Source organism: Bombus bifarius, unplaced genomic scaffold (genome assembly GCF_011952205.1).
Source record: "Bombus bifarius isolate JDL3187 unplaced genomic scaffold, Bbif_JDL3187 scf7180000007966, whole genome shotgun sequence".
NCBI lineage: Eukaryota > Metazoa > Arthropoda > Insecta > Hymenoptera > Apidae > Bombus > Bombus bifarius.
The window spans coordinates 2,293,298-2,316,408 of record NW_022884352.1 but is presented as its reverse complement, the minus strand read 5'-3'; the positions used below and the strand labels follow the sequence as shown (position 1 = coordinate 2,316,408).

At 34.4% G+C, this 23,111-nt stretch overlaps 2 protein-coding genes and 1 long non-coding RNA gene across 11 annotated transcripts; 2 read left to right on the top strand and 1 right to left on the bottom strand.

The window, feature by feature from the left end:
• The first annotated feature begins 137 nt into the window (after positions 1-137).
• Positions 138-6,878, top strand: LOC117204217 (TATA element modulatory factor). Of its 2 annotated transcripts, none has more exons than XM_033441421.1 (11): positions 138-558; positions 1,072-3,041; positions 3,124-3,231; positions 3,336-3,605; positions 3,686-4,024; positions 4,140-4,352; positions 4,431-4,577; positions 4,672-5,064; positions 5,120-5,357; positions 5,441-5,564; positions 5,647-6,878. In XM_033441421.1, the coding sequence occupies exons 2-11, from the start codon at positions 1,084-1,086 to the stop codon at positions 5,931-5,933; spliced, it is 4,077 nt and encodes a 1,358-aa protein (XP_033297312.1). In that variant the 5' UTR covers positions 138-558; positions 1,072-1,083; the 3' UTR covers positions 5,934-6,878. The 2 variants fall into 2 exon arrangements, with proteins under 2 accessions (XP_033297312.1, XP_033297317.1); XM_033441426.1 differs by having other exon boundaries at positions 139-558; positions 3,124-3,225.
• Positions 6,752-21,713, bottom strand: LOC117204161 (serine/threonine-protein kinase SMG1). 8 transcript variants are annotated; one of them, XM_033441353.1, is made up of 16 exons: positions 21,364-21,713; positions 20,156-20,425; positions 19,858-20,081; positions 19,513-19,765; positions 19,293-19,422; positions 17,842-19,162; positions 17,587-17,743; positions 16,984-17,512; positions 16,730-16,917; positions 12,671-16,642; positions 12,277-12,550; positions 11,909-12,171; positions 11,545-11,821; positions 9,586-11,473; positions 8,480-9,508; positions 6,752-8,392 (listed from the first exon to the last, which is right to left on the bottom strand). In XM_033441353.1, the coding sequence occupies exons 2-16, from the start codon at positions 20,389-20,391 to the stop codon at positions 8,208-8,210; spliced, it is 10,926 nt and encodes a 3,641-aa protein (XP_033297244.1). In that variant the 5' UTR covers positions 20,392-20,425; positions 21,364-21,713; the 3' UTR covers positions 6,752-8,207. The 8 variants fall into 8 exon arrangements, with proteins under 8 accessions (XP_033297244.1, XP_033297236.1, XP_033297261.1 ...); XM_033441345.1 differs by having other exon boundaries at positions 20,156-20,420; XM_033441370.1 differs by having other exon boundaries at positions 21,480-21,713.
• LOC117204287 lies at positions 20,903-23,094 on the top strand. The gene is made up of 2 exons (XR_004487060.1): positions 20,903-20,988; positions 21,101-23,094. It is a non-coding gene; the product is annotated as an uncharacterized LOC117204287 (long non-coding RNA).
• The last annotated feature ends 17 nt before the right edge of the window (positions 23,095-23,111 follow it).

Sequence of the window (23,111 nt, the reverse complement as noted above, 5' to 3'; positions counted from 1 at the left end):
ACTTAACCATGATCTGCTATTTATGATATTGTAAGAAAAAGCATTAATAATAGAACATGCTGGTCCTGTAAAAATAAGAATTTTCTATGGTTGAAACCATTGATAAACTATATATATGTTTATGCATACGTGTACATGTGTTAAGGTAATGCAGCTCGTAGCGAGCACTTCGTTGACGCGTCAAATAAGTTAATACATTATTAAAAATTCGAAAAAAGCATCGAATATTTTGGTCATTATAAAAAAATTAAAATCATATATCACAAAAGAAGTGGAATACAAATGTACTGTTGTCCATAAGTATATCGAATGAATTACGTGTATGTTTTCTGCTTTTTTCATCTGTACATAAATTTTGACAAAGTCAGTTGTAAACTATGTGCAAAAGAAACATTTACATAACATGTTACCATGCGCACATAGGTATTTTTGTTCCAATATAACAGTTAGTACGGGTATACAGTAACAACAGTTCAAGAACATTTTACAGTTAATTTTTTACATTTTGGCGATTCACGAATTTTATATATTGTAAAATACTTCTAAAGCGATATGCAAGTAAGTAAAACTACATGTAAACAGCATTTTTCACCCTTAATCATCGCATTGCTATTGTCATTAAGGATTCAATATATATTTTGTTTATGCAAATGACATTGATACATTGGCCCTAATAATTTTAATATAATCTTAAAAAAACAAATGCAAGACATTTTTAAAAACAGAGTCCTTTGCTTTTTTATTATAAATTTTCATTACGAAAATGCAAACAGTAACTTCCCATCATATTTTGGTTCAATTATTATCTTTGAATCGTCTTTTCTCTAATTTTTTCTTAATTCACTGTGCGGTGATTTTTAAGTCTATGTATGCATAATACATGAATAATGTTAAATGTAATTCATAAACATCATCGTACACACCCTAACCTCTAAATATTGCTCTGTTTTCTTTTTAATAAAATTAATTTTTCATGCACTTTTATATAGTACAATCGATGTTTAGCAAAAATATTTTGTTCTAACACGAATCATTTTTACTCGTATCCATTATGATTATATTTTTTTTTAGATATAATAAAGAATGAGCTGGTTTGATGCCACTGGATTTGCCAATTTGGCTAAGTCCGCACTAAAAGAAGCTCAAAAGACAATTGATAAAGCATTAGATATTAAAGATGAGGATCAGAAATCGTTGGAAAGCCACGCAGAAGATACTACGGATTTTTTTGCATCATGGGGGATAAAGAGTGATGTTCATCATAATGTACAACCACATCATGATAAACCTAAAGCACCTAAACAAGAAGCCACAAGCAGTATATGGGGCAGTTTTACTGGATCATTTTTTGAATCACCTAAATTTAATGAACCAGAACAAAATGCTAAAGCTATTATCCATTCTAAGTCTTTGCAAAGTACACCCACTGAAAGTATCAAAAAGCTTGTATCTTCGTCATCATTCTCAGAAGATTATAAAAGTAAACCATCGAGTCCCAAGAAAAAGTGTAAACAAGCAAAAAATTACAAAGAAAAGAATACTAATGATCAGATCGAAAATGTTCCTAGCCAAGATGTTTCGAATACATCTGATTTCAATGAATTAAAGCAACTTCCTCCAACTGAAACAATTGATACAAGTACAACTTTTGACAAAGATGACAGGATTAATGATTGTCCTAAAATAATTGAATATTCTTCAGAGGAAAAGAAAGATACTGATGTTAAGGAGGAAGATGAAAAGTTAGAATGTGAAAAAAAAGAAACTTGTGAGCATGATTTAGATTCACCTGTCTCTACATCAAATAAATTATCTTTTGTATCTCCAGAAAATGATAAAAAGAGTTCAGAGAGCATCGAAATTCTGGGTTCTCGATCTAATACTGATTGTACTACAACTCCCGAATTGGATGGTAGCCCATCTGCAAAGGGTACCAAAGTTAATTCAGAGTCGATAGAAGTATTACCAGACAGTATGGTTACATCTCCAAGTTCTGGAGTGGAAGTATTAGAAGATTGGAAAAGTGATACTAGCCCTTATTTATCTCCCATGGAGCAAAGACACTCTGATTCGTCGTCTATTTTAGATAGGGATGATACAGTGACCCCTTGCTGGGATGATATCAATGTCCCACAGATTATGAATAAAGAAAATGAAATAAATCCATCACCTTCTGATATTTCTCCGTATGAACCTCCGACGGAGAAAATCAAAACGTCACACGAAAATTTATGTATGAGCAGTATGGATAGCACACCATCGACAGATATATATCAAGGTCTTGGATCACATTTATACAAAAGTGTATCCAGTAACCATTCAATAAAAGCTTCACCAGAAAGCATAGAAGTAATACCTTACACTGATGATGAGAGAGATGAAACAAATTTGGCAGAGGATTCTTATACTTCTGCATCAGAAAGTACAATTGTAACAATGCTAGAAATGCATCAGCAGAAAGATCAAACGAATAATGAAATGGAAACTTCTAGTAGTATTTCAGTAAGTGAAAAAATGCAGGATTCGAGTTCAGATGATAAGTTAACATTGAAAAAAGCTAGCACAGATACAAGACTAAATTTGAATCTAGATTCTGTAACCGAAAAGCATAATTTACATTTGCCGATTGAAGCAATTACAACGCAACCGATTCGTAAGCCAGAATATTTTGATGGAGCAGGTCAAATATCCAAACCCGATCGAAAAAGTTTCGATCGGTTAATGAATTCAACTATAGAACCTGCAGAAACAGAATGTTATTCTACCAGCGAAATTATTCATCCGTTTAAATCAGAAATGGCAGAAATTTCAGATCAGCATTTGATTTCAACAGACTCAAGTTGTGAAGGAACCTTGATAGGGAGTTCAGAAGAAAATCCACAGTATAAATCAGAAGAAAGAATTTTACAAGCACCTTTAAACTCTAGTTCTTACGTAAAGACAATGTTAGAAGATGCGATGATCGAAAAAGCAGGTGAAATCGAAACAGAAGTACAAGGCACGGAAATGCCTCGAGAAAATTCACCTATTTCATCAGAAAGGTATTATGTCCGGAAAGAACTCGTAGTACTAATACTATACTTAATTACTTAAAGGATATAAATTTGATTCCATTTATTACAGTCGGTCCGATCTAATTAAAATTGGTTCAGATCAAACCAGTGGTCACACTAGTGGTGATGAATTAGAAACCACTACTTCTAGCGATATCGAAGTTATATCCAGGTACAGGTATGACTGTAAGATAGTAATTATGAGTAATTTAACTTCATGTATTTTATGGCTATAAGAAATTTTCTCCCGAGTATAATAGCAAAATTTTTTGTTAAAAAAAGTCCAAATGGTGATTCGAGTTCGACACAATCGCGACAGAAATTGCAATCAACAAGAGGTTGTGATCTTTTAATGAGAACATTAAAAACTAAAGGACATTCGAGGGAATTGAGCGAAATCAGCGTAGGATCTGATGAAACGAACGTTGAGATAGAAAAATTATTGAAACGTATACAAGAGATGACGGAAATATTAGAAGCTAGGGAATCGAAGCTCATCGATGTTAGTAGAATGAATATGGAATTACACGAACAAAATAATAATTTAAAGAAGTAAGTTTTCAAGAAGTACGTGATAATCAAACAACGTATAATGTCCGTTTAATGTCTGTGGCGCTTTATATTTTACATAGGCAACTTGATAACTTTGAAAAACACGCAGAACAGAGCCAAAGCATAAATCAAATCACTGACGAATATACACAACGATTATCTGCCTTAGAAAGAAAATTTCAGCAAGCAATACGAGAACGAGATTCACTAAGAAAGAATTTAGAACAGTTAAAAGTAGAAGCAGCTACGCGTCTATCGTCTCAAGAACTGTCTACTCTGAATGCCGAGAAAGATGAAATTATTAAGGAACTTCGAGATGAAGGTGAAAAATTAAGTAAACAGCAGCTTCAACACAGTAACATTATCAAGAAATTGCGAGTTAAAGAAAAAGAAAATGATGCCTTAATAAAAAGTCAAAAGTACGTAAGTAATATTCGTTATTCCCTTTGTTCTTTTACATTATAAAAATAAAAGAACAAGCGGAAACAAATGATAAATGTAATTAAAAGGTAACACAATATGAAACATTTACAGAGAGCAAATAGAAGAACAAACCTCAGAATTAGAACGTTTAAAAAGATCATTGCGTGCAAAAGAGGAAGTTGAATTATCTCAGATAGATGCTGTTTACTCGTTAACAGCACGAACAAAAACATTGGAAAAAGAAGTAACAACGTTACAAAAGCAATTAGAAAATGCGATACAAAATGCAGAAACATATAAAAAGAATTTAGATACTACAAAAACGTTAGTATATATAAAAGCATTTTTAATGTTTATGTACAATTTATAACTGCGTATAATTGACATATTGTTAATTTTTAGGGAGCTATCTGAAACGAAGAAAATTTTGACTGCGACAGAATCAGAGTTAAAGGAAGCAACGACTAATGCTGGAGAATCATGTCAATTACTTGTGCAAGTAGAAGAATTGAAAATCAAATTAAGGGAATCTGAGGAAATGCATGTCAAGTAAATATTCTACAAAAGATATAATTTCCTAGCTGCTATTAGAATCGAATAGTTCTTAATGCGTTTATTTTTTTGTCTCTTATATTCTATATAGAAAGGAAGAATTTTTGAAACACGAAAATAGCGAATTACTAAAGCGTTTAGAAGCTGCTGAAGCTAGAAGTGAGGAACTTTCAGAATCTGTATCAACGGCCACAAAACCTTTACTGAGACAACTGGAACAGCTCCAAGCAAATTTGTTACACAAAACTAATAGTTTTATGAAACAAGAGAAAACATTGTCAGACAAAAATATCGAGTTGCAAACAAAAATAGAAAATTTATTCGAAACAGATCGTTATCTTAAGGAAGAGAATGTTAATTTAAAATCTAAAATGTCTCAATTAGAAGCTAAGCTTGCTGCGAAAGAAAACGAAAGAATGCGGTTACAAGAATTGTATGATGAGTTGGTAATACAAAAGGATAAGCTTGCTGAACAAAATATGAGGTAAGAAAAATCAACATTCTTTGTAGAAAAATCGATAAGGGCATAATTTTTTCAGGCAACGACAAACGATAGAAAGCCTTGATCAATCTCATACTTCGGAAATAATGGAGTTAAAACGAGAAATTATTGCGTTAGAGAATAAATTATCTATAGAAAAAGCAGCTACAGACGCAGAAAGAAGGAAAAATCATGCAATGTCAGAACAACAACAAAATATTGAAGACAACGAACGACTTAGTCCTACCCCTAGCACAGAACAAGATTCTGCGAATACCATAGATAGTATTTGGCCGGTAGTGCATTTGCATACATCGTGATTATTGTTTCTCTCTTTTTACCGAAATCCGAATTAAAAAATTTTATCTTCGTATTACAGTTGTACAATTCTACTGCCGAAAACAAAGCTGAAAGCTATACAATGACGTTCGACACTATCAGAGCGGGTTCTAGTAGTACTTCTATATTTGAAAATTTACAAGCTCAATTGAAGCAAAAGGATGGTATGTGTTTAAATATTTATCAATAATAAAGTACATTTGATTTAACTACTTGATAGTATCAATTATTCGCTTGAATTTTTAGGCGAAATACAACAACTTCAGTGGGAGTTATCACGACGTAATATAGAAAGAGACGTGTTAAATTCAGAGTTATCCACATTAACCTTGAAGATCGAAGAATTAAATGTTAAGGTTATGGATGTTGCGGTTTTAAACGAAAGTTTACGAGAAATACAAACTAGATATGATGCGTTATTACAAATGTACGGTGAAAAAATGGAAGAGAATCAGGAACTACGTTTGGACCTACAAGATGTCAAAGAGATGTACAAAACACAAATTGATCAGCTTTTGAAGCGAGATGCCTGAAGCTTCTTATAAATAAAATTTGTTTATTGGTTGATTCAATATTATAGATATAGAACCATAACATAATTAACAATTTACGATGATATAGATTCGGCGATAAGTTTGCCAACGATACTATACATGATACAGCAACGAAGTTGCTGAAGCCGTTTAAAAAAGATAAAACGTAGCAAGAGACTGATGTGAAATTATTTCAAGAGATTTGAAATTCCACGGAGTAAAAAAATGAAATTTTGCAGACAATTCATTGCTCTAGAATTCCAATAATTAATAATCATGTTAGTTTACAAACTAACGCTATGTAAAATTCCAATATATGCAATGTAAAATTTTACGTGTATCGCCATGGTCACCGTGGTCGATTCTTTGATTAGTCGTTGGAATTAATCATTGTGCATGCATTCATGTACACTGTATACAGATAGACTAAGGAAAACAACGTGATATAAGATGTAATATAATTTTAAAGTTTTCGATATTGTAATATAGAATTGAATTACGATGTAATTTATTAAAAAAAAATTTATTGTGTTCCTTTATTGAAAGTTGTATTCTTTGTGGTTTCACTGATACAATGATGGTTTACAATCTCGACAGAAACAGGGAGAAGGGAGGTAAGAATAAAAATGTACAGTATATATTATGGGAGATTCTAGGGAACAAAAATAAAACAAAGTAAAAGGAACAGAAATGATTAGAAAAAATAGCTTTGAAAAAATCCCAAACATAATGACATATATAATCAAGAATGACAGAATAGAAAAGATCATAATGTACCTTAAATTAAGAGGTTTAAAGTAAATGAATAGTAGACGTGATTGTTTCTCAAAAGTGTAATTAAACCAAAGGGAATACATCTTTTTCATAATTTTTATACATACCGTAAACTTTATTGGTTATAAAGTGCGACCTTCTTTTCCTCCCCCTTTCCCTCGAAAAAAAAAAGATAGAAAGAAAAGAGAAAATAGTATGATCCAGCAACGCTTATGATCATCACATGTTTAATATGAAAAGGAACAAATTTTGTTTCAGATTTGCAATATCATTTTTTCTGACAATTCCCGATTCTTATAAGCTATTACAGATTAATGACTGATTACCATGATTGTTGTATAATATTTGTTGAAATAAACTTCTAGAATTAATATGACAGATTCTACCAAATATATATATATAAAAAAAAAAGATAATACTTACGATAAATTTCGCGATAAACTTGTATGATTTGGACAATTATCAATTGAAATTTCGGAAAAACATGTACTCCCACTTTAGGAAAAAAAATAAGAGTGCTGAGATCATGATGATTTACATTAATATCGAGTAGCGAATACGAACACGAAAAATACACTTTGTTTTTCATCCAGCATCTCCATAATCTCGGTTACTTTGCTCGCGATTCGACAGTGACATATCGTTCTTGGTCCCGCTTCAAATTTCCAAATATATCCTTACTCATTCGCGAACGCTATACACGTTCTTCCTTTCAAGATTAGGTTACAATTATAAAATTCGATCAATGTTTACTAAAATAAAGAAATAATAGATATCGATCTTCTTTCGAACAAATATCTGTGGCAGTGTCACTATCGACGCGTTTATCGTTATCGAGCTCCTCCGCGTCATTGTCAAAATTTTCTGCCCTTATTCCTTGTCATTTCAAAGATGCGGCAGATTCTATGCTTTTCCCAAATCTAACATCGACATTTAAGCATACAAGCAATATACGCACTAAGACTGCTGATTTTTCGATCGTACGTCAGTTTATATTTTCTTCCTCTCATCTTTTAACCTGCTTGTCGAAACAATCTTTGTTGCCCTGTCCATAACAACAAATAGTACATAAGTGCACGCTTTTCTTTTAATTCTGCTTCTTTTTGTTTCTCGGCTATTGCACATTAGTCTACTTTGACCAGAAGGAAAACGGACAAAGATTATGTAGACGCAAAAAAGGAAAGAAGAAACCTCGATATAGATCGCACAGTACGCATTGTTAACGAGAGATTTTTGAGATAATCATAGAATCGGTGCCAGAATCGAAATTCGTTCGTGAATCGCGCTGGAATTTCTCTGTATGCAAGTGCGCGCAGCCGAACTTAAACGGCATCCTTACAGACATGAACTTTCTCTTTCAGGTGACAACGAAGATATACTTCACACCTGGTCGGACAGAGAGCTAGCTCTGTGGAGCATAGAGCGAAGAACGGTACTAACTCGAGTACCGCGTGTAACGAGCATTAAACCATCGACGCGATTGCGTCAATCTTTTTCCGTTCAGACCCATGGTGTCCAACCCTCATACAAGAGGGCTAAATTGTCGGTGCTCTGAGCTTCGCGTATCACGTATTCCACTTGTTCAGCCGTTGTATACTTTCTTGTTGGATAAGGATCGCATCCTTCTAACTTCATCCGTACACGATGCCAAATGTTCAGTGCATACGCGTTTCGCTCTTGGACAGCTACGAAGAAAATATAAATGAGGGAGAAAAATAATAAGAAAATATTTATGCAATCTTAACGAAAATCCACAATAAAACTAAGCTCACCTTTTCCTGTAGTTGGGTCTCGGTTCGGTGGAATTCCTTTCTTAGGACTGTAACACACACCTTCCTGCCTCATTAATTTTCCTTTCTTCTTTATCGAACTAACTATTGAAGTTTCAGTTTCACTCTCTCTTTCACGGTCCCTTTCTTTTTCCTTATCTATCTCTTTTTGCTTCTCAGACACCTTTGCTGAATTTATTTTCTTTTCATTGGCGAATCCTAATAACTCGTTGTATAAATTTGGTGCCACAGTTGCCATATTTTCCAATTCTTCTTTAATCGTTCTTCCTCTATTTGCATCTAAATTGTCGGATTCCAGTTCCTTTACAATCGCCGATATGCTTTCAGTGAAAGACCGATACGAAGAAAGGAATTCTTGTAGACCATCGATGTTCTCTTGTTTCACCATAGTTCGTAATAATATTCGTACATCCGACATTAATCTATGATGCTCGGTTAACACACTTTGTAAGCTCGATACTTGCTCTCTCAAACGTTCTTGAGCTGAAAGCAAACCTTCTTGCTTTTCTTGCAATTTCTTTTGAACATCAAGTATCGCCTCAGAGATAAATCTCTCAGCCTGCTTTAGCCAGTTTATATCAACGTTGCTTTCCATGTGTAGTAGTTCGACAAGACTCTCTTCGATTGCGGTTACTGTTATGTTTAAATTCATTGTCAAGATACAGCTCTCTTCCCAATGTTTGATCAGTTTGACAAAATTCGTATCATGTGTCACACTTTCAGATGTCCTAGTTCTTAGAGCTTCATAATGCAATATAGAATTGCAGGTATTGATTACATTAGTCGCAAGATTATGCTGTCGAGTTAATTTTTCACAAGATGAGAGTACCGCGTTATCAAACGCGGACATGACTTCTCCGAGAGCAGGGTTCGCTCCAGCAGCCCACTTCAATCGTTGCACTGCGCTGGAAACAAGATTTTGTTGTTGATCTCGTGCCTCACATACTCGAGATTGCAGAGCAGAAAGTGCTGTCGCTGTTTTTCGAAGTTCTAACATAAATCCAGAACGATCTGAAAAGAAATAAGAAAATTAATATCTAAAAACAGAAATGCATAATTTTAACAAAAAAATTCAAACAAGGACTTACTCAAAGGATTCATTAAATTAACATTTGACCTCATTAGTAAGCTATCCTCGTGCAACCAGTGATGAGCTGTTAGTTGTAGCTGAAGTCTCTGCATGCTGGCCCTAGCTACTTCGACACATTGCTGAGCAAATCTAGCACTCTGTTTTCTTCGCCAAACACTTTCAAGAGTGCTACTGAGTGCACTAGCTTGAGCAAGAACAGAACCAGAAAAGAGACCTCTCTTTAAACATATATCGACAACCTTTCTACACAATTCTTCTATCGAAACTTTACTCTCAGCTCCGATATCCCTTTGCTCAATCTCGGTAGTAACGCTTAAACCCATTCGTTGTAATAAGAAACAGAGTGCGATAGCTAATGTTTGAGAAGTAACACCAAGCAATTGCCGTGACACGTAATCGGCTGTAAAGATTCTTATTGGTTTGTTTAGTCTTTCGTCATTGTAAACGTTTGCTAAACCGCCTTTAAATGCAGTTGCAATATCTCTACACATCATGAAGAACTCTTGTATGGTATGTAATCGTTTGACCAAAAATATATCCTCTAACACCTGACAAGCTGTCTTATTGAATATTGGTGCAGACATTTCTTTCGCTTCTCGAATCTGATCAATTTTTCTCCAGGATGAGGGAATATCGAGCGTACTCAAAGTAGCGATCAATGCGTTACCTTCCATCTGGAGCTTTTCGAACAAACCATTAAAGCCCATTAAAAGCATTTGACCAGGCGTCAACGTTTCATCTTGATTAGGTTCTTGAATTTCAGCAGGTCGAGATAGCATTGCCTCGAATCTTAATCTCATGTTATTCACGACGTTTTGTATCATTGCATGAGGACTATCCATTTCCATAACAGTAAACCTGAGATGCATTTCTAACTGGCCTAGGATGTCACCAAGTGGTATGCCGGATGATACAATTATCTCTGTTAGTTCTCCTATCATTCTAATCACAGTTGGCTCTTCCGTTATGATCGTTTTCATCGCTTCAGGCAAAATGATCGTGTGGAAATTATAATTAAGTTCTTGCAATCCTTTGTAGATGCAATCGGATCCTCTTAAACATTTTAATATAAGAGATATCTTGGGATCATTGTTGGTTTTATGGCATTCAGGTATCAAACTAACTAGCTCAGCAATTAACGATGACATTAAACGCATTTCGTCTAAAAACCAGTCTCCTTCTCTGGATGTAAGATCAACTAAACAGTCCCCTGCACATTTAGCAGCGCCTTCCATCATTAAGTATCTCTTATTCAAAGCGCAGAGTGCGGTTATATTGACGCATTCGAGTGCCCTTTCTGCACCTTTATCTCGTCTCAGAAAGTTTTGTATCTGTACTCTCGATTCTCCATATGCTTTCTCTATTCTAGTGACTGATTCCGGTAAACCCTCCGAAACCATTCTCTCATATGCTTTCTTTAATCTTTCATTTGCTTCATTTAGAATCGCTTGCATTTGATAAGAAAATGTTATTATTTGTTGAACTTGCTGATTGTTGGAGATTTTGATCGGATCAAAAGTGTTTTCAAATTGCACCATAACTTCACGACAAGTTTCGACGCCTCCAGTGTTTAAAAGCTTGTTAGCCCAACCGTGATAAAGTACTGTACGATGTTGCGACATATTACTCAGCGGATACAGGCTACAAATCGCTGAATATTGACTCAATAAATCCAAACAATTTCGTATTAGAATAGACTGTTGTGTAGCCAATTGTGTCAATTCATTTTCTGATTGTTCACATTGAAGTATCATTTGACTTTGACCAGCATTCTGTAAGAATTCTTTCACAAGATCAAAAACTACGTGATCCTCTTGACTCGTAGACGTACCCAATTCGGCCAACCATTGTCCTAATTGCGGACCTCGTACGATTGAAAGTGCCAACTAAAATAACAAGGTAACTCGATCAATTTCTTCGAAATAAAAGAAATAATGAATAAATAATTAAAGCTTACGTTGTGCATGTTAATCTGCTTTTCACAGTCCTCAATCTTTTCTTTCAACCCAGCTTTTGCTTTTTCATGGGCATCGCGTGCTCTTTTAAAAGAATTATAACGCTTTATCACAGAATATAATGGATGATTACGTCCCATTGCTTGTGCTTCTTTGACTAGTGCAAGCTGTTGGTGTCTGTCTTGTAATAAATCCTGACACTGACGCGTGATATCCGTTGCCTCTACCCAACCATTCAAGTGGTGGCACAGAGATGGAAAGATCTTCACCAACTCATCTCTAAGAATCAAAGACCATTAGTCAATATGATACAGACTAATTATTATGAAGAGTATAAAGGTAAAATCTAATTACTGATCTACAGACCTATTTGCTAACCATTCGGCACGCATTTCTGCTGCTCGAACGGCGAACATTGCTCGTGTTAGTTCCTGTTCCAATTGTTTTCTCCCAATTCCCGTACATCGTGCTCTAGCCTGGCAAGCTCCGTAACTTGCAATGCTGTTATCCGCACCAGCTCGCCAGTCGACTAACGGATCATATATAAACGCTTCAAGCAAGGTCAATAAGGTTTCTCGTCCTCGACGCATTACTCGGAGCGTATGTTCACAAGTTAAACGAAATATACCCTGAAAAGAAGATATCATATTTTAACTGTGTATATTATTTATAATAATAATAATAATAATAATAATAATACCATAACATGATTAGGACGTAAAAAGTTAATGTACCTCTACTCCAGTTACTCCTAGTGCTGTTCTGATGTTTGGAGTCATTCTAAACGGCACTTTTTCTGGTACGCGTAAAGTTTTGCCTTTCTCAAAGCAAACATTGTAATCAATGTGAACAACCTCGCCTGTATTGAGATCAACTAATACATTATCCAAATGTCTATCACCAAGACCAATGATATAGCCGATAATTGACATTACAGCCACCGAATAGGAGTAATTTTTGGTTGCTTGCCACCAACTTCCAACATTTATGCTATTACACCAAATCTCTCTATAAAAATAAACAAAGATCAGAAAATATCGTTAATAACTTCCTTATGCAGGAAAAAGTAACCAGGAAATGGAGAGGAGATATAAGTAATGAGAATAAGGAAAAAAAAACAGAACTAACTTTGCTAGCAAATCCTTAGGAGTTTCTGCCATTAGTTCAGCTAAAACTTGTTTCAAAACTTGAACAGGCCATTCTTTTCTGTTTTCCAGACCGATTCCTCGCTCTTTCAAAAGTGGAGTTAATTTATTGTAAAATAGTTCAGACGGTCTTAATATTGCAGAACTACCAGTTTTATTAAGCATAGTACTCTCTCTCTGTTGCCATCTCTTGTACAAGACGAACAAGGGTGTCACGCCATCGACCCACTGTATTAATCCAGATCGTGGACCCAATGGTATAACTGAATAATGGCGCGCCCTATATACTTTTTTCGAATCACCCTTTTTTGACATCATAGTGTTGCATATATTTAAGAACTGCATGATTCTTTCATCTAGATGAAGGTCCTCCAGACCTTTAAACAAATATGTGTATACGTGTCCATCAGAACCGTGGAACACGAGCTTTTTCGGTTTCGTTTTGGTTGGTAATATCTGAACATTATTGTCTACAGATTTTATAGTAACAATTTTGTTATCATTTGCAGCAACACCTGGCATAGCGATACATGTATTTCTCAAATTGGCTAATACCGGACTGATATCGTTCATGGAAAGGGAATACGCGGCTCGTCTATGTACACGTTGAGCTAATTTGCCTTCCAATTGTTTCAAGCATATACTCGCAATCTGCGGTTTCGCAGGATTCTTAGGATTGTTTAATTTATTGATTGCTTCTTCTATCGAAGGACCAAATTTCTCTTGAAATGTCTTTTCATGAGGTGTTTCAGCAGAAACGGAAGTCATAGCCGAAAGATTTTCTAATATGAAAACTATTGGCTTCAATATAATTCTGTGTTTTTCTGCAATTAATTTATCCTTTTCCTCAACACTCAACCAAGAATTATCCTGCACTTTTTGTACTTCCATTTCCAGTTGTTCAAATCGCTTAGAAATTTCAGTGTGATGCTGACACAGTGTTGCTAACCACAGCTCATCCCACAGTAATGTAATTCGACGCAGCTCCTTGACGAGTATTTTCACTTGCTCGATGGAATCTTGAATCCTATTCGATAGACAGTCTACCAATTGCGAGAAACAACAATCCATAAACTTTTCTTGCTCGTCTTGATAAGCTACAGTAGAGCTCTCAGCGTCCATTTCCTCTTCTTCTTCGATAAAATCTAAATCATTTTGAGATGAATCAATTTCTGTTTTCTCATAGAGTACTTTATTGCAATTTTTCTTTTGACCAGAAACCGCTCCAACTACAGCTGGGAAAGTGATCAAGTGTGGTGAATTCTCTGCAACTCTGCACAGCAATTCAGATACTCGTGTACGTACGTAAGACTCAGGATGACTAAGTCTGGAAAACAATTGCGGTATTATCTCTTTCCATGGAGCAGTAGGAGTTGAGGAAAGACCAGACTCCAGAACATTTTGTAATTCGAGAGCGTGTTTCACAACCAGTCGTAGCAATCTAAGTGTAGCTGTGATAGTAGCACAATCGTTGGCCTCTTTAATCGCGGCAAGTTGCAAGTATTTGAAATACGCGTTCGCAGAAAGCTCGTAATATGCATAAATCCTCTTCTGTGCTTGCCTCCAGATATCGACCAACGTTGTGAGACGATCAGCACTAATACGACTTAATATTGAAACGCTACGTAATTGATTTTCTATCATATCGGAAGTATTAACATCCTTGGAAGTGTCTGTAATGTCGCCTTCGTCTTCCGGGATTGTTTTATTTTGGGACAAAATTGAAAAGATTGCGTTCAAGTCAGATTCACTTGTATCGAATGGTAATAAGTCTCGTATGGTTGCTCTATCCGAATCAGTCAACTGCCCTGAATTTGAATTATCTACGATCTTTCTTCCCCATTTGTAACACCAACTCGCGAAACTGCACCACGCAAGTGGCAAATCTGGACATTGGTTTACACCTAGTTGCGTTAATCTACCGATTATCATATCTGAAACAGGTATTGAATTCGTGGTAGGACCGAATAGTTTGTTCATCAAGCCATCATTATGGGCAGCTTCAAATTCGAGCAACTGCTCCAATTGACCATTTTCAATGCTGCCTATTTCTTGTTGTATCCATTTACCAAGAGTCAAAAGTAGAATTGTACCATTCTCACGTAAATCAGCCGACTGTTCTCCATCGACGATAGTTCGAGATATTCCAAGTGCAGTTGCACTACATACCTTTAACGCTTTATTAACTCGTTCCATATCATACAGCAATTTTGAAAATTCACGGAAAGCACGTATATTATTCTTTGACCATTTTACGTGCATCACGTTCTTCAAAACATCATCCGTGGCTTGATCGAAGTCGGGATTAATGTAATTTCGTTCGCCTCCTTCAAACTGACAAAGCTCTCGTTCGGATCTTAAATAATTAAGTAGTTCTCGTTTTGCTAGCTCAAAATTACCTTCCTTTCTAGCAGTTCGAACAATATGCAATCTTAGATCATTTACATCATTATTATCTAATCGCGCTTCAGGACTATTATTCTTCCTTGTTCTACCGAAATATTCTGACCACCATAATGTTCGCGTCAGTATGCTCGAGTCCATGTGATCAAGTTTTTCGCTTTTATATAATTCGAATATATTTTCTTCCTTACCAGAAAGGATATTTTTTAATCCATCTGCTGAAAATCGTACTAATATAGATTCGTTTAAGTATTCCGAAGGTACATTTCTTAGACCTTCTTCCATAATTTTAGCTGCCACTCTCCGGCATCGTTCAATCTCTTCCTCAAAATAATCTTTATATTCATTTATATGAATTCTAAGTGCAATATTAGTCAATGTATTACCACATTCCACTAAGGTTTTCGCGCAATTCCAATTTACCGTTTTACCGGTTCCTCCATCCAGTAAGCTCCAATCAGTTAGGTCGTCTAAACATATGTTTTCACCATTTTCGAATTTTTTTAAACATTTTGCTTGTTGAGAAGCGCTACTCTCCGTAAATAATTGTTTTCTGAGAACGGCACTTTTTTCTCGAGCAAAAATTTCAGCCTCTTGCTGTTTCCAAGCCTCTAACCGGGTCCAATCACTGACTGCTTCGTAACAATGAGATAATCGTTGCATACAAAAACCAAGTACTTGATTATCTCCTTCGGATTTAAAAGACTTGCCTTTTCCATCGGAAACCTCCTCATTCGCACTAGTGCCATCAATACCACCAATGCTATTACCGTCAGCTACATCTTCTCCCTCTTCCTCTTGATCTACATCTTTTCCAAGTCGACTATTTGCAGCACGCATATGCTCCTCTATAATTAACTTATACGCTTCGGCAGCAGATTCGTAGCGATGTGCAGCTTCTTCCATGGCAGCTTTCAACCACGGAAATTTTCTGTCCTTTTCCTTAGTATAAACGTAAAGACCCTGTAATGCCTCTGCTTCTCCCAATATTACCATGGCTTGTGCCGTACAAAGCGTCGCTCTTTCAAATTCGATACCCTGTGTATTATCGCTATTACTTAAATCCTCTAATAATCTTTGACTATTTCTCAGAGCACTGCTAGCTAATCCAGGATGCAACGACACTACACATAATGCCAATCGAATACGATTTAACCATTCTTTACAAGTCGATTTGTTAGTATGAAAGAAGGTTCTAACTGGTTTCGACAATGGTAACAGAGCGATCGCGCAACCTTCTGCTGCGTTATGTATTACTCTCTCAAGATGTTCAAGAAATTCAATAAATAATCGTACTCGAGTATGTTCGCTTAGTAGATGATCCAAGCTATGTTTCTCTTTTTTCGTTGTTTCAGAGCTGTATGAAATCTCACGTGCTAATGTTTTCAAAGCATTTTCGATTGACGTAAATGTTTCTTGAGGCTTTCCTAGTGAAGTACGAAGCTTGTTCGCTACACAATGTTGTGCTGCCTCAAAACCGGCCCAGAAGTATAAGAATGATCTATTTGTAAGTGCTAAACGATACATCTTCTTGGTAGTGTCGTTATCAGATCTATAAACATAAATAAAATCGTACTATTTTCTCATTATCGTAACTAAAATAAGTAGCTTGAAATTAGTTACGTCTGTCTTTACTTACACAATTGGCCAACATAAAGTGAATATTTCCGACAATCCAGCTGCATCAAGATATTGTTCTTGCAATAAAAAAGCCATATAAGTCTTGAAATGTTGTGCTTGCATCTCTCCAGTGCTAGTTCCTCGCATATGTAATCTTTGAGCAAGGATTAAAGACTCGGTCGAATAATTTTTTATTCCTTGATATTTCTATAAGAAAAAAAAAAATTGAAGTAAATCATGCTTTTTTTTTTTAAATATATTTCCTACACTTACCTTCGTTTCCGACAATAAGCACTCTCTGTTAAATTTTGGTACCACTATATTTAAAGGTATTTGTGTCAATAATGAACCATACTTGTCTCGTACGATTTCGTCTCGTGAAGTTAGATGTAACATAACCAAGTCTACAATATAAGCATACATTTCTTCTTTCCAGGTTACACTTTTTGCGCTCATTAAAATTTCAAAGAGATCACAAACAGCAATAGAAATATCTCGATCGATGGTAGCTCCACATGCAACAAGACTTGCGAGAACATTCTCATATTCCTTTGTTTTACTCAAAATGCCAATGTAATTTTCCGCTTGTATACAAATTTCTTGCATCCATATTGATAAAAGCAATAACGTTTGCTCTGGTGTGCATTCATTATAAGTTTTAGCTATTAAGTTTAGAATTATGGAAAGATGACCACTAGTTGGTGATGTTGTTGGAACATCCAATGCTCCTGGAAACATATCCATCGGACGACAAGCAGTAGTTCCAGTTATTAAGCTTGAACTTGGCACAAAATGATTATATCTAGAATAAAACAGATAGTCCAATCAAAACTGCTAAATTAGTTATTTACTGTTCTTCTTTTCCTTATGACTCACCTAGAACAATGCGCATATAGCAAATACAAAATGCTATATTGCAAGAATGGACTAGTTGACGATAAACTGCTGTCATAAGGTTTCAGCTTAACTGCCAAGAGTTCTAAAATGCTTGGTTTTAATGCCCACATACCAATGATAGAATTACTCGCGTTAGCTAGAAAATATAATAAAACATATAATAAAATAAATCGATAAATGATATATAATAAGCTTATCTTTGTTGAATTTTACAATGCATTCATATATTTTTACCTATATCAGAAAGAGCTCTTAGCAAAAAGATAACTACAATTTCTGCATCGTTCTTCTTGTATTTAATATCAAGTAATGGATTATCTGTTACTAAATTTTCGATATCTGTCAGGATAAGTTTATAAGCAATTTCCAAATCCGACAATATGTAACGATACGATTCTTGTAATAATGGAATATTTTTTAGACTAAGAAGACTATGATATACTCCAAGACTGGCGTTTTGGATAGAAATTGAGTCACGAAATCTCAATTTGAGTAAAGCAGAGTCTTTTCCAAGCAATTTATGAACTAGTTCCAGTGGCAAATTCGCGGAGACTTCTTTTATTATTTTTGAAATAGTATTTAACATAGAAATTATTGTGTCATCCCAAAAGATACTGATCCTTTTTAACTGAAGATCAATAAACTTATAAAGTAGCTCATGATTTTTTGTTATACGACTCTGAAGATGACCTAATAATAAAAATGCGCATTCATTTGCAACAACTATTAATTCTTCTTTTTCCTCTGTTAGATTTAAATCTTTCCTCATTTTTATCTCCATCCATTGTATTATATTTAACAATGATTCTCTTTCTTTCAATGCAGCATCTTTCTCGATATTTTGCTTTAAATCTTTTAATTCATTTTTATTCAAATTCAAAGATTTAAACATATTGATGACATCCTCTTCGATTAGTTCTGATTTATTGGAATTTTTTGATGGTATGATGCCCACATTTTTGACGCATTTTAATAATTCTTCGGTAATTTCGGGTGTGACTGTAAAATTCGAAAGCCAGATTTCATCGTTGTCCAATTCAATCGCTTTAACGACTGTTTTCAGCATTTTTGATAAACAATCAGATAAAAACGACCACTGCACGCTTGGTGTGAGATTAGGATTCAAATGCTCAGATATACTTTTCGTAACTGTATTAAACACCGAGATCAAGGATGTAATGCGTCGAATAGATTCTCTGGAAGTGGGGGATGCTTCATCTCCAGGAGAACTCCTACCACATTCTGGTAAAGATAATTCCTCGTCATAGCTTTCCATGTCCTCTAAAAATTGTCCTAGTAGGGTCAAAGTAAACTGTAAATCCGCTATCCAGAAAGTTCGCAATCTTTGCAAACTACGACTGGCATAAGCTACAATTGTCTTTTGCTGTGTCAAGTCGATATGCCAGCCAACTAATATATCAACTGTATCACGGAAATGATTTGAAAACGTTTCAGGATAAGACTCCATTATCAATAATATCGCATCCACTGTTGCTACTAATAGATCCGATCGATCAACATTTTCTAGCGTCGATTGCAATTGCGACATCATTAGCTGAAAGGATATCTAATGTACTTTACTTAAAATAATTAGTTTTGTTTCTTTTTTCAGTCCAATCGAAAAAAAATTACAAACTTGCACAATATCTACTAAATTAAGAAATAAGAAAAGAAAATTTTAATACCACTGAAAATTCTTTTAGCCTTGGCGCCTCTGCATCCAATTTAAAAGCTTCAACAAATGATTTAATTAGAAGGCACTTTATATCATCTTTCCGTTCCAGTGAATATTTATTAAAGACCCAATCCATGTATCTATAGATTTTCACACCAAAAATTTTACTTATATTGGAAGAAATGTTACATTTGATGAACACACTGTACACTATTAGATCATTTGTTTACCGTTTATAATCTTGTTCTGTTGCATAGCCGATGCGTCCTAAACATTTTGCGACTTGCTGTTTTGCTTCTTGTCCAGGCCCAGTATGTAGTATATCTAATAGGCTTTCACAGATGACATCTAAATTTCGTCTTATGTATCTTTGATTTTCAAGCGCTATTATACCTTCTTGTGCTTGTTTGCACAACACCATAAAATGATCATAATCATCTTCCCGATACAATCTTCTTAAAAGTTTGGAAATTCTAGAATCTTCTGTAATATGGAAATATCAATTAATATATTCGATTGCAATATAAAACATCATATTTTCTCAGTATATTCTAGAGATAAAAAACAATTTGAACCATTTATTCTTTTGTCGTCATAATATTTTCCTTGTGCATTTTCTTGATTTTTCAGCGATTCTTGAAATTTTGGTCTAGTCGTAGGGTAGTAACTAGTTTCTGTATTGGAATCACGTTCGATAGGTGTCTTTTTAAAGGCCCTACCCCGTAAAGAGCCTCTGGCACGATCTCCAGAGCTACCTCCCCGAGCCATTCGAAATTCATTGCGTGGAGCACCACCAATTCTATAATAATATAAACAATTTATTAAATAAAAAAGAACAGGAAATTTTAATAAACAATTGGAAGAATAATTTACCTTGGCTTAAATCTAGAGAAACTATGATCAGACGAATAGTTGTTCGTATTTCTTGGACAAATGACCAAAGTGCCTCTTGGAGCATTAAAATCATTGGAGTTATATCCACTTAGAACACCAACATCTCCTTTCTCCAACACACTAGCTCGATTGTTACTAACAGATTCTTCCTGTATCTCCGAGCACTTAGATCCACGTAGCTTTGTGCTAATATTAGAGTTCCCACAGCTATTCATTACATTACTCTGCAGATGATCTGCATGACCTACACTTTGCATTAATAATGTACCAATCACAGGTAATAATAATTTTTTATATTAATAAATATTAAAAAGCATAAAATCATAAGTATTCTATAATTGATTACGGCACGCCAGAATTCAATAACTTTCACATATTCTTAAGGTTACATTATTCGCACCTACATCCTTGGTGTACAAAGTTCAATGGTCATAAAATAAATGAAAAGTAGTAATGAAAAAATAAGATAAATCCTGCAATACAATCAAAATCTATTACAAAGTTTCTCAAATAAAAACGACGTTCAAGTTATTTACGTATAAAAGATACGATAATTCATAGAGTGATTAACTGTCGTAATATCTATTTCAGTTTATGTAAGTACCGTTCCCTTGGAAAGTAATATCGTAATCGCATAGAACATGGAACACACTTTGATTTTTTTCGGAAAATATTTCGTGGAAAATAATCGAAAGAAGATATCGAAAGGTGAAACAGTATCGTAACCAATTCCCCACGCGTTCGATCTATAGGTACACACCGTATCGACAACAACCGATCAACAGAGAACTTTTAAAGCGATCTATAAATTGGTAAAAATCAAAATATATTACGGTTTTATTTGTATACCGATATAGGCATGAAAGATTCTTTGGAATTTCCGAAAAATCTTACATATGTATCTGTTTAAATTAACTTATTTAGGTGGATACACAAGAACCAACAACCAACCACGAAACTGAAACGGATTAACCACTATTTACGAGTGGTACCTTCCACACTGTTCATTGACATGCTTTCTGTAAACATCGAGTAGCATTTTTAACATTATTCTTTTTAATCCTACAATTTTTTCCGAGATTCCTGGAACATTATGTGCAGGAAAGAAGTAATATACAGATAAAATAAGAATAAATGATGAAATGAAAATATAGATAGAAAAACAATTGAATCAGTTTGTTGAATACCTTATATTATATGAGTTCTAAATAATAACGAACTGGCTAACGAAGCAAACAGACACTGGCACTCGATATAAAGAAAAATTATTTAAAGCAAATATAATTATTTTGTATCTGCATACATAAATTAAAAATTTTAGTATGGTTACGTATAATTACGTTACGCTTCTACGTCTCCTAATGGAATGAAGCTAAGTACAATGAAACGATGAAGCAACTAAATAAAACTTGAACCAATGTAAAATATTGTTGAAAAAATATCTCGATCGATTCTGATATCCAATTGGCTTGGATCAACCAATGGCATTAGAATTAATCCAAGAAAACCATCAATGATGCCATTGATAAGCAAATACACCATGTGAAATTGATAGGAAATGCATTTATAGATAGACGAAATAATGTATAATCACACTTCTTGATATGTAATCGTAGAAAAGCCGCACTTTATCTAGTGTCAAACAAAAATGTACCAACAATCGTAATTGATTTTCTCACTAAACCTAAGTTTCTTGAGAATAAGCCTTTAAAAATGTTTATCGTTTTCAGAACGTATATTTATTAAAACTTAAAGTTAGGTGTCTGTAACTGTAACACAAATAACGAACAAGGTTATTTAGGAGGATGTTGTACCTTTCTAGTATGTTTGCAACTAATGATCTGTATTATAGATTTTTCTGGTATTCTGGTCTACAAATTTGAAAAAATCGAAAAATTTTTTTTTCATATTTCCAAAGTTTAGACATTCAAGGATATGCCCTTAAAAGGATTTTTCAAAATTTCAATTATTTTATAAGTTACAACCATTTTTGTGACGCGACATCTGCTCCGGTCCGACCAGAACAAATGAACAGTAGACAGTAGACGTTGTCCGAGTAAACTTATCTCAAAACTTTAAACGCGTTTTTCTCGAAGCTACTTTCTTCGAGTTAGCGTGCACGATATCTCAAGCTCTAATGATTTATTTGAAATTTGGCGTGAATGTTCTTTATATATTCCTCTATCGCCTCAACCACGCTCAGATCAAAATTTTTAATTTTACTATTTTTAAAAAATTCGGAATTGCCAAAAAAAACATGCCAAAAAGGAAAATTTTTTCAAACGGCCGCCATTTTGTGAAAAAATATTGTTTTGACTTTTCCAAGGTTCATGCTATAGCCGCATCTATACTAATTAAGAATCGGTTCGGCTTTATTGCTTCAGATGACCAAAAGGGTTGAAATCATGGACGCCAGGACACCCTTTTGTTTTTGGACCCCCACTTTGCCAGTTCATAACTTTGTGAATTTTGAGTTTTTTTCAGTTAATTTTTTATGTAATCTTAAAGTATCAATAAACAAATGATAAAAAAGTGGATAGTAAAAATATTTTTTGTTTTGTTTGTACAGAGCTTCAAAAACCGCCCGAAATTCATGCCTCTAGACTAGAATACCCCCTTAAATTATACAAGTTAATATATATTACACACCATGTATACCAAAAAAATTCTAAAAGAAAAATAATAAAAAAAAATATATAATATTCGTAAGATATCTCTCGTTTTTTTAGATATGTTATGCATAACTTTTAAAAGCGGTAGTTCCGTAATAAATGACATAATTTGGAAAGAAAGAACAAAGTAGTGTAGCAAATTTAACAAATACAGCATTGAAAATAATATGTTAAATTATGATATTTTGTTTACATCGTTTTCATAACAATTCATTACTTAATAAATATTACTTAACAAATAATAAAGTTGATTTACTTATAGG

Coding starts and splice junctions, on each gene's coding strand:
- LOC117204161 (XM_033441318.1), bottom strand. CDS start 21,205: ATGTTTACAGAAAGCATGTCAATGAACAGTGTGGAAG. Junction 20,421..21,168: donor GTCAATGAACAGTGTGGAAG/GTACCACTCGTA, acceptor TGCAAAGTGTAG/GTCATGCAGATCATCTGCAG. Junction 11,822..11,908: donor GCCGAATGGTTAGCAAATAG/GTCTGTAGATCA, acceptor TTTGATTCTTAG/AGATGAGTTGGTGAAGATCT.
- LOC117204217 (XM_033441421.1), top strand. CDS start 1,084: ATGAGCTGGTTTGATGCCACTGGATTTGCCAATTTGGCTAAGTCCGCA. Junction 3,232..3,335: donor GAAGTTATATCCAGGTACAG/GTATGACTGTAA, acceptor TGTTAAAAAAAG/TCCAAATGGTGATTCGAGTT. Junction 5,358..5,440: donor CCATAGATAGTATTTGGCCG/GTAGTGCATTTG, acceptor TTCGTATTACAG/TTGTACAATTCTACTGCCGA.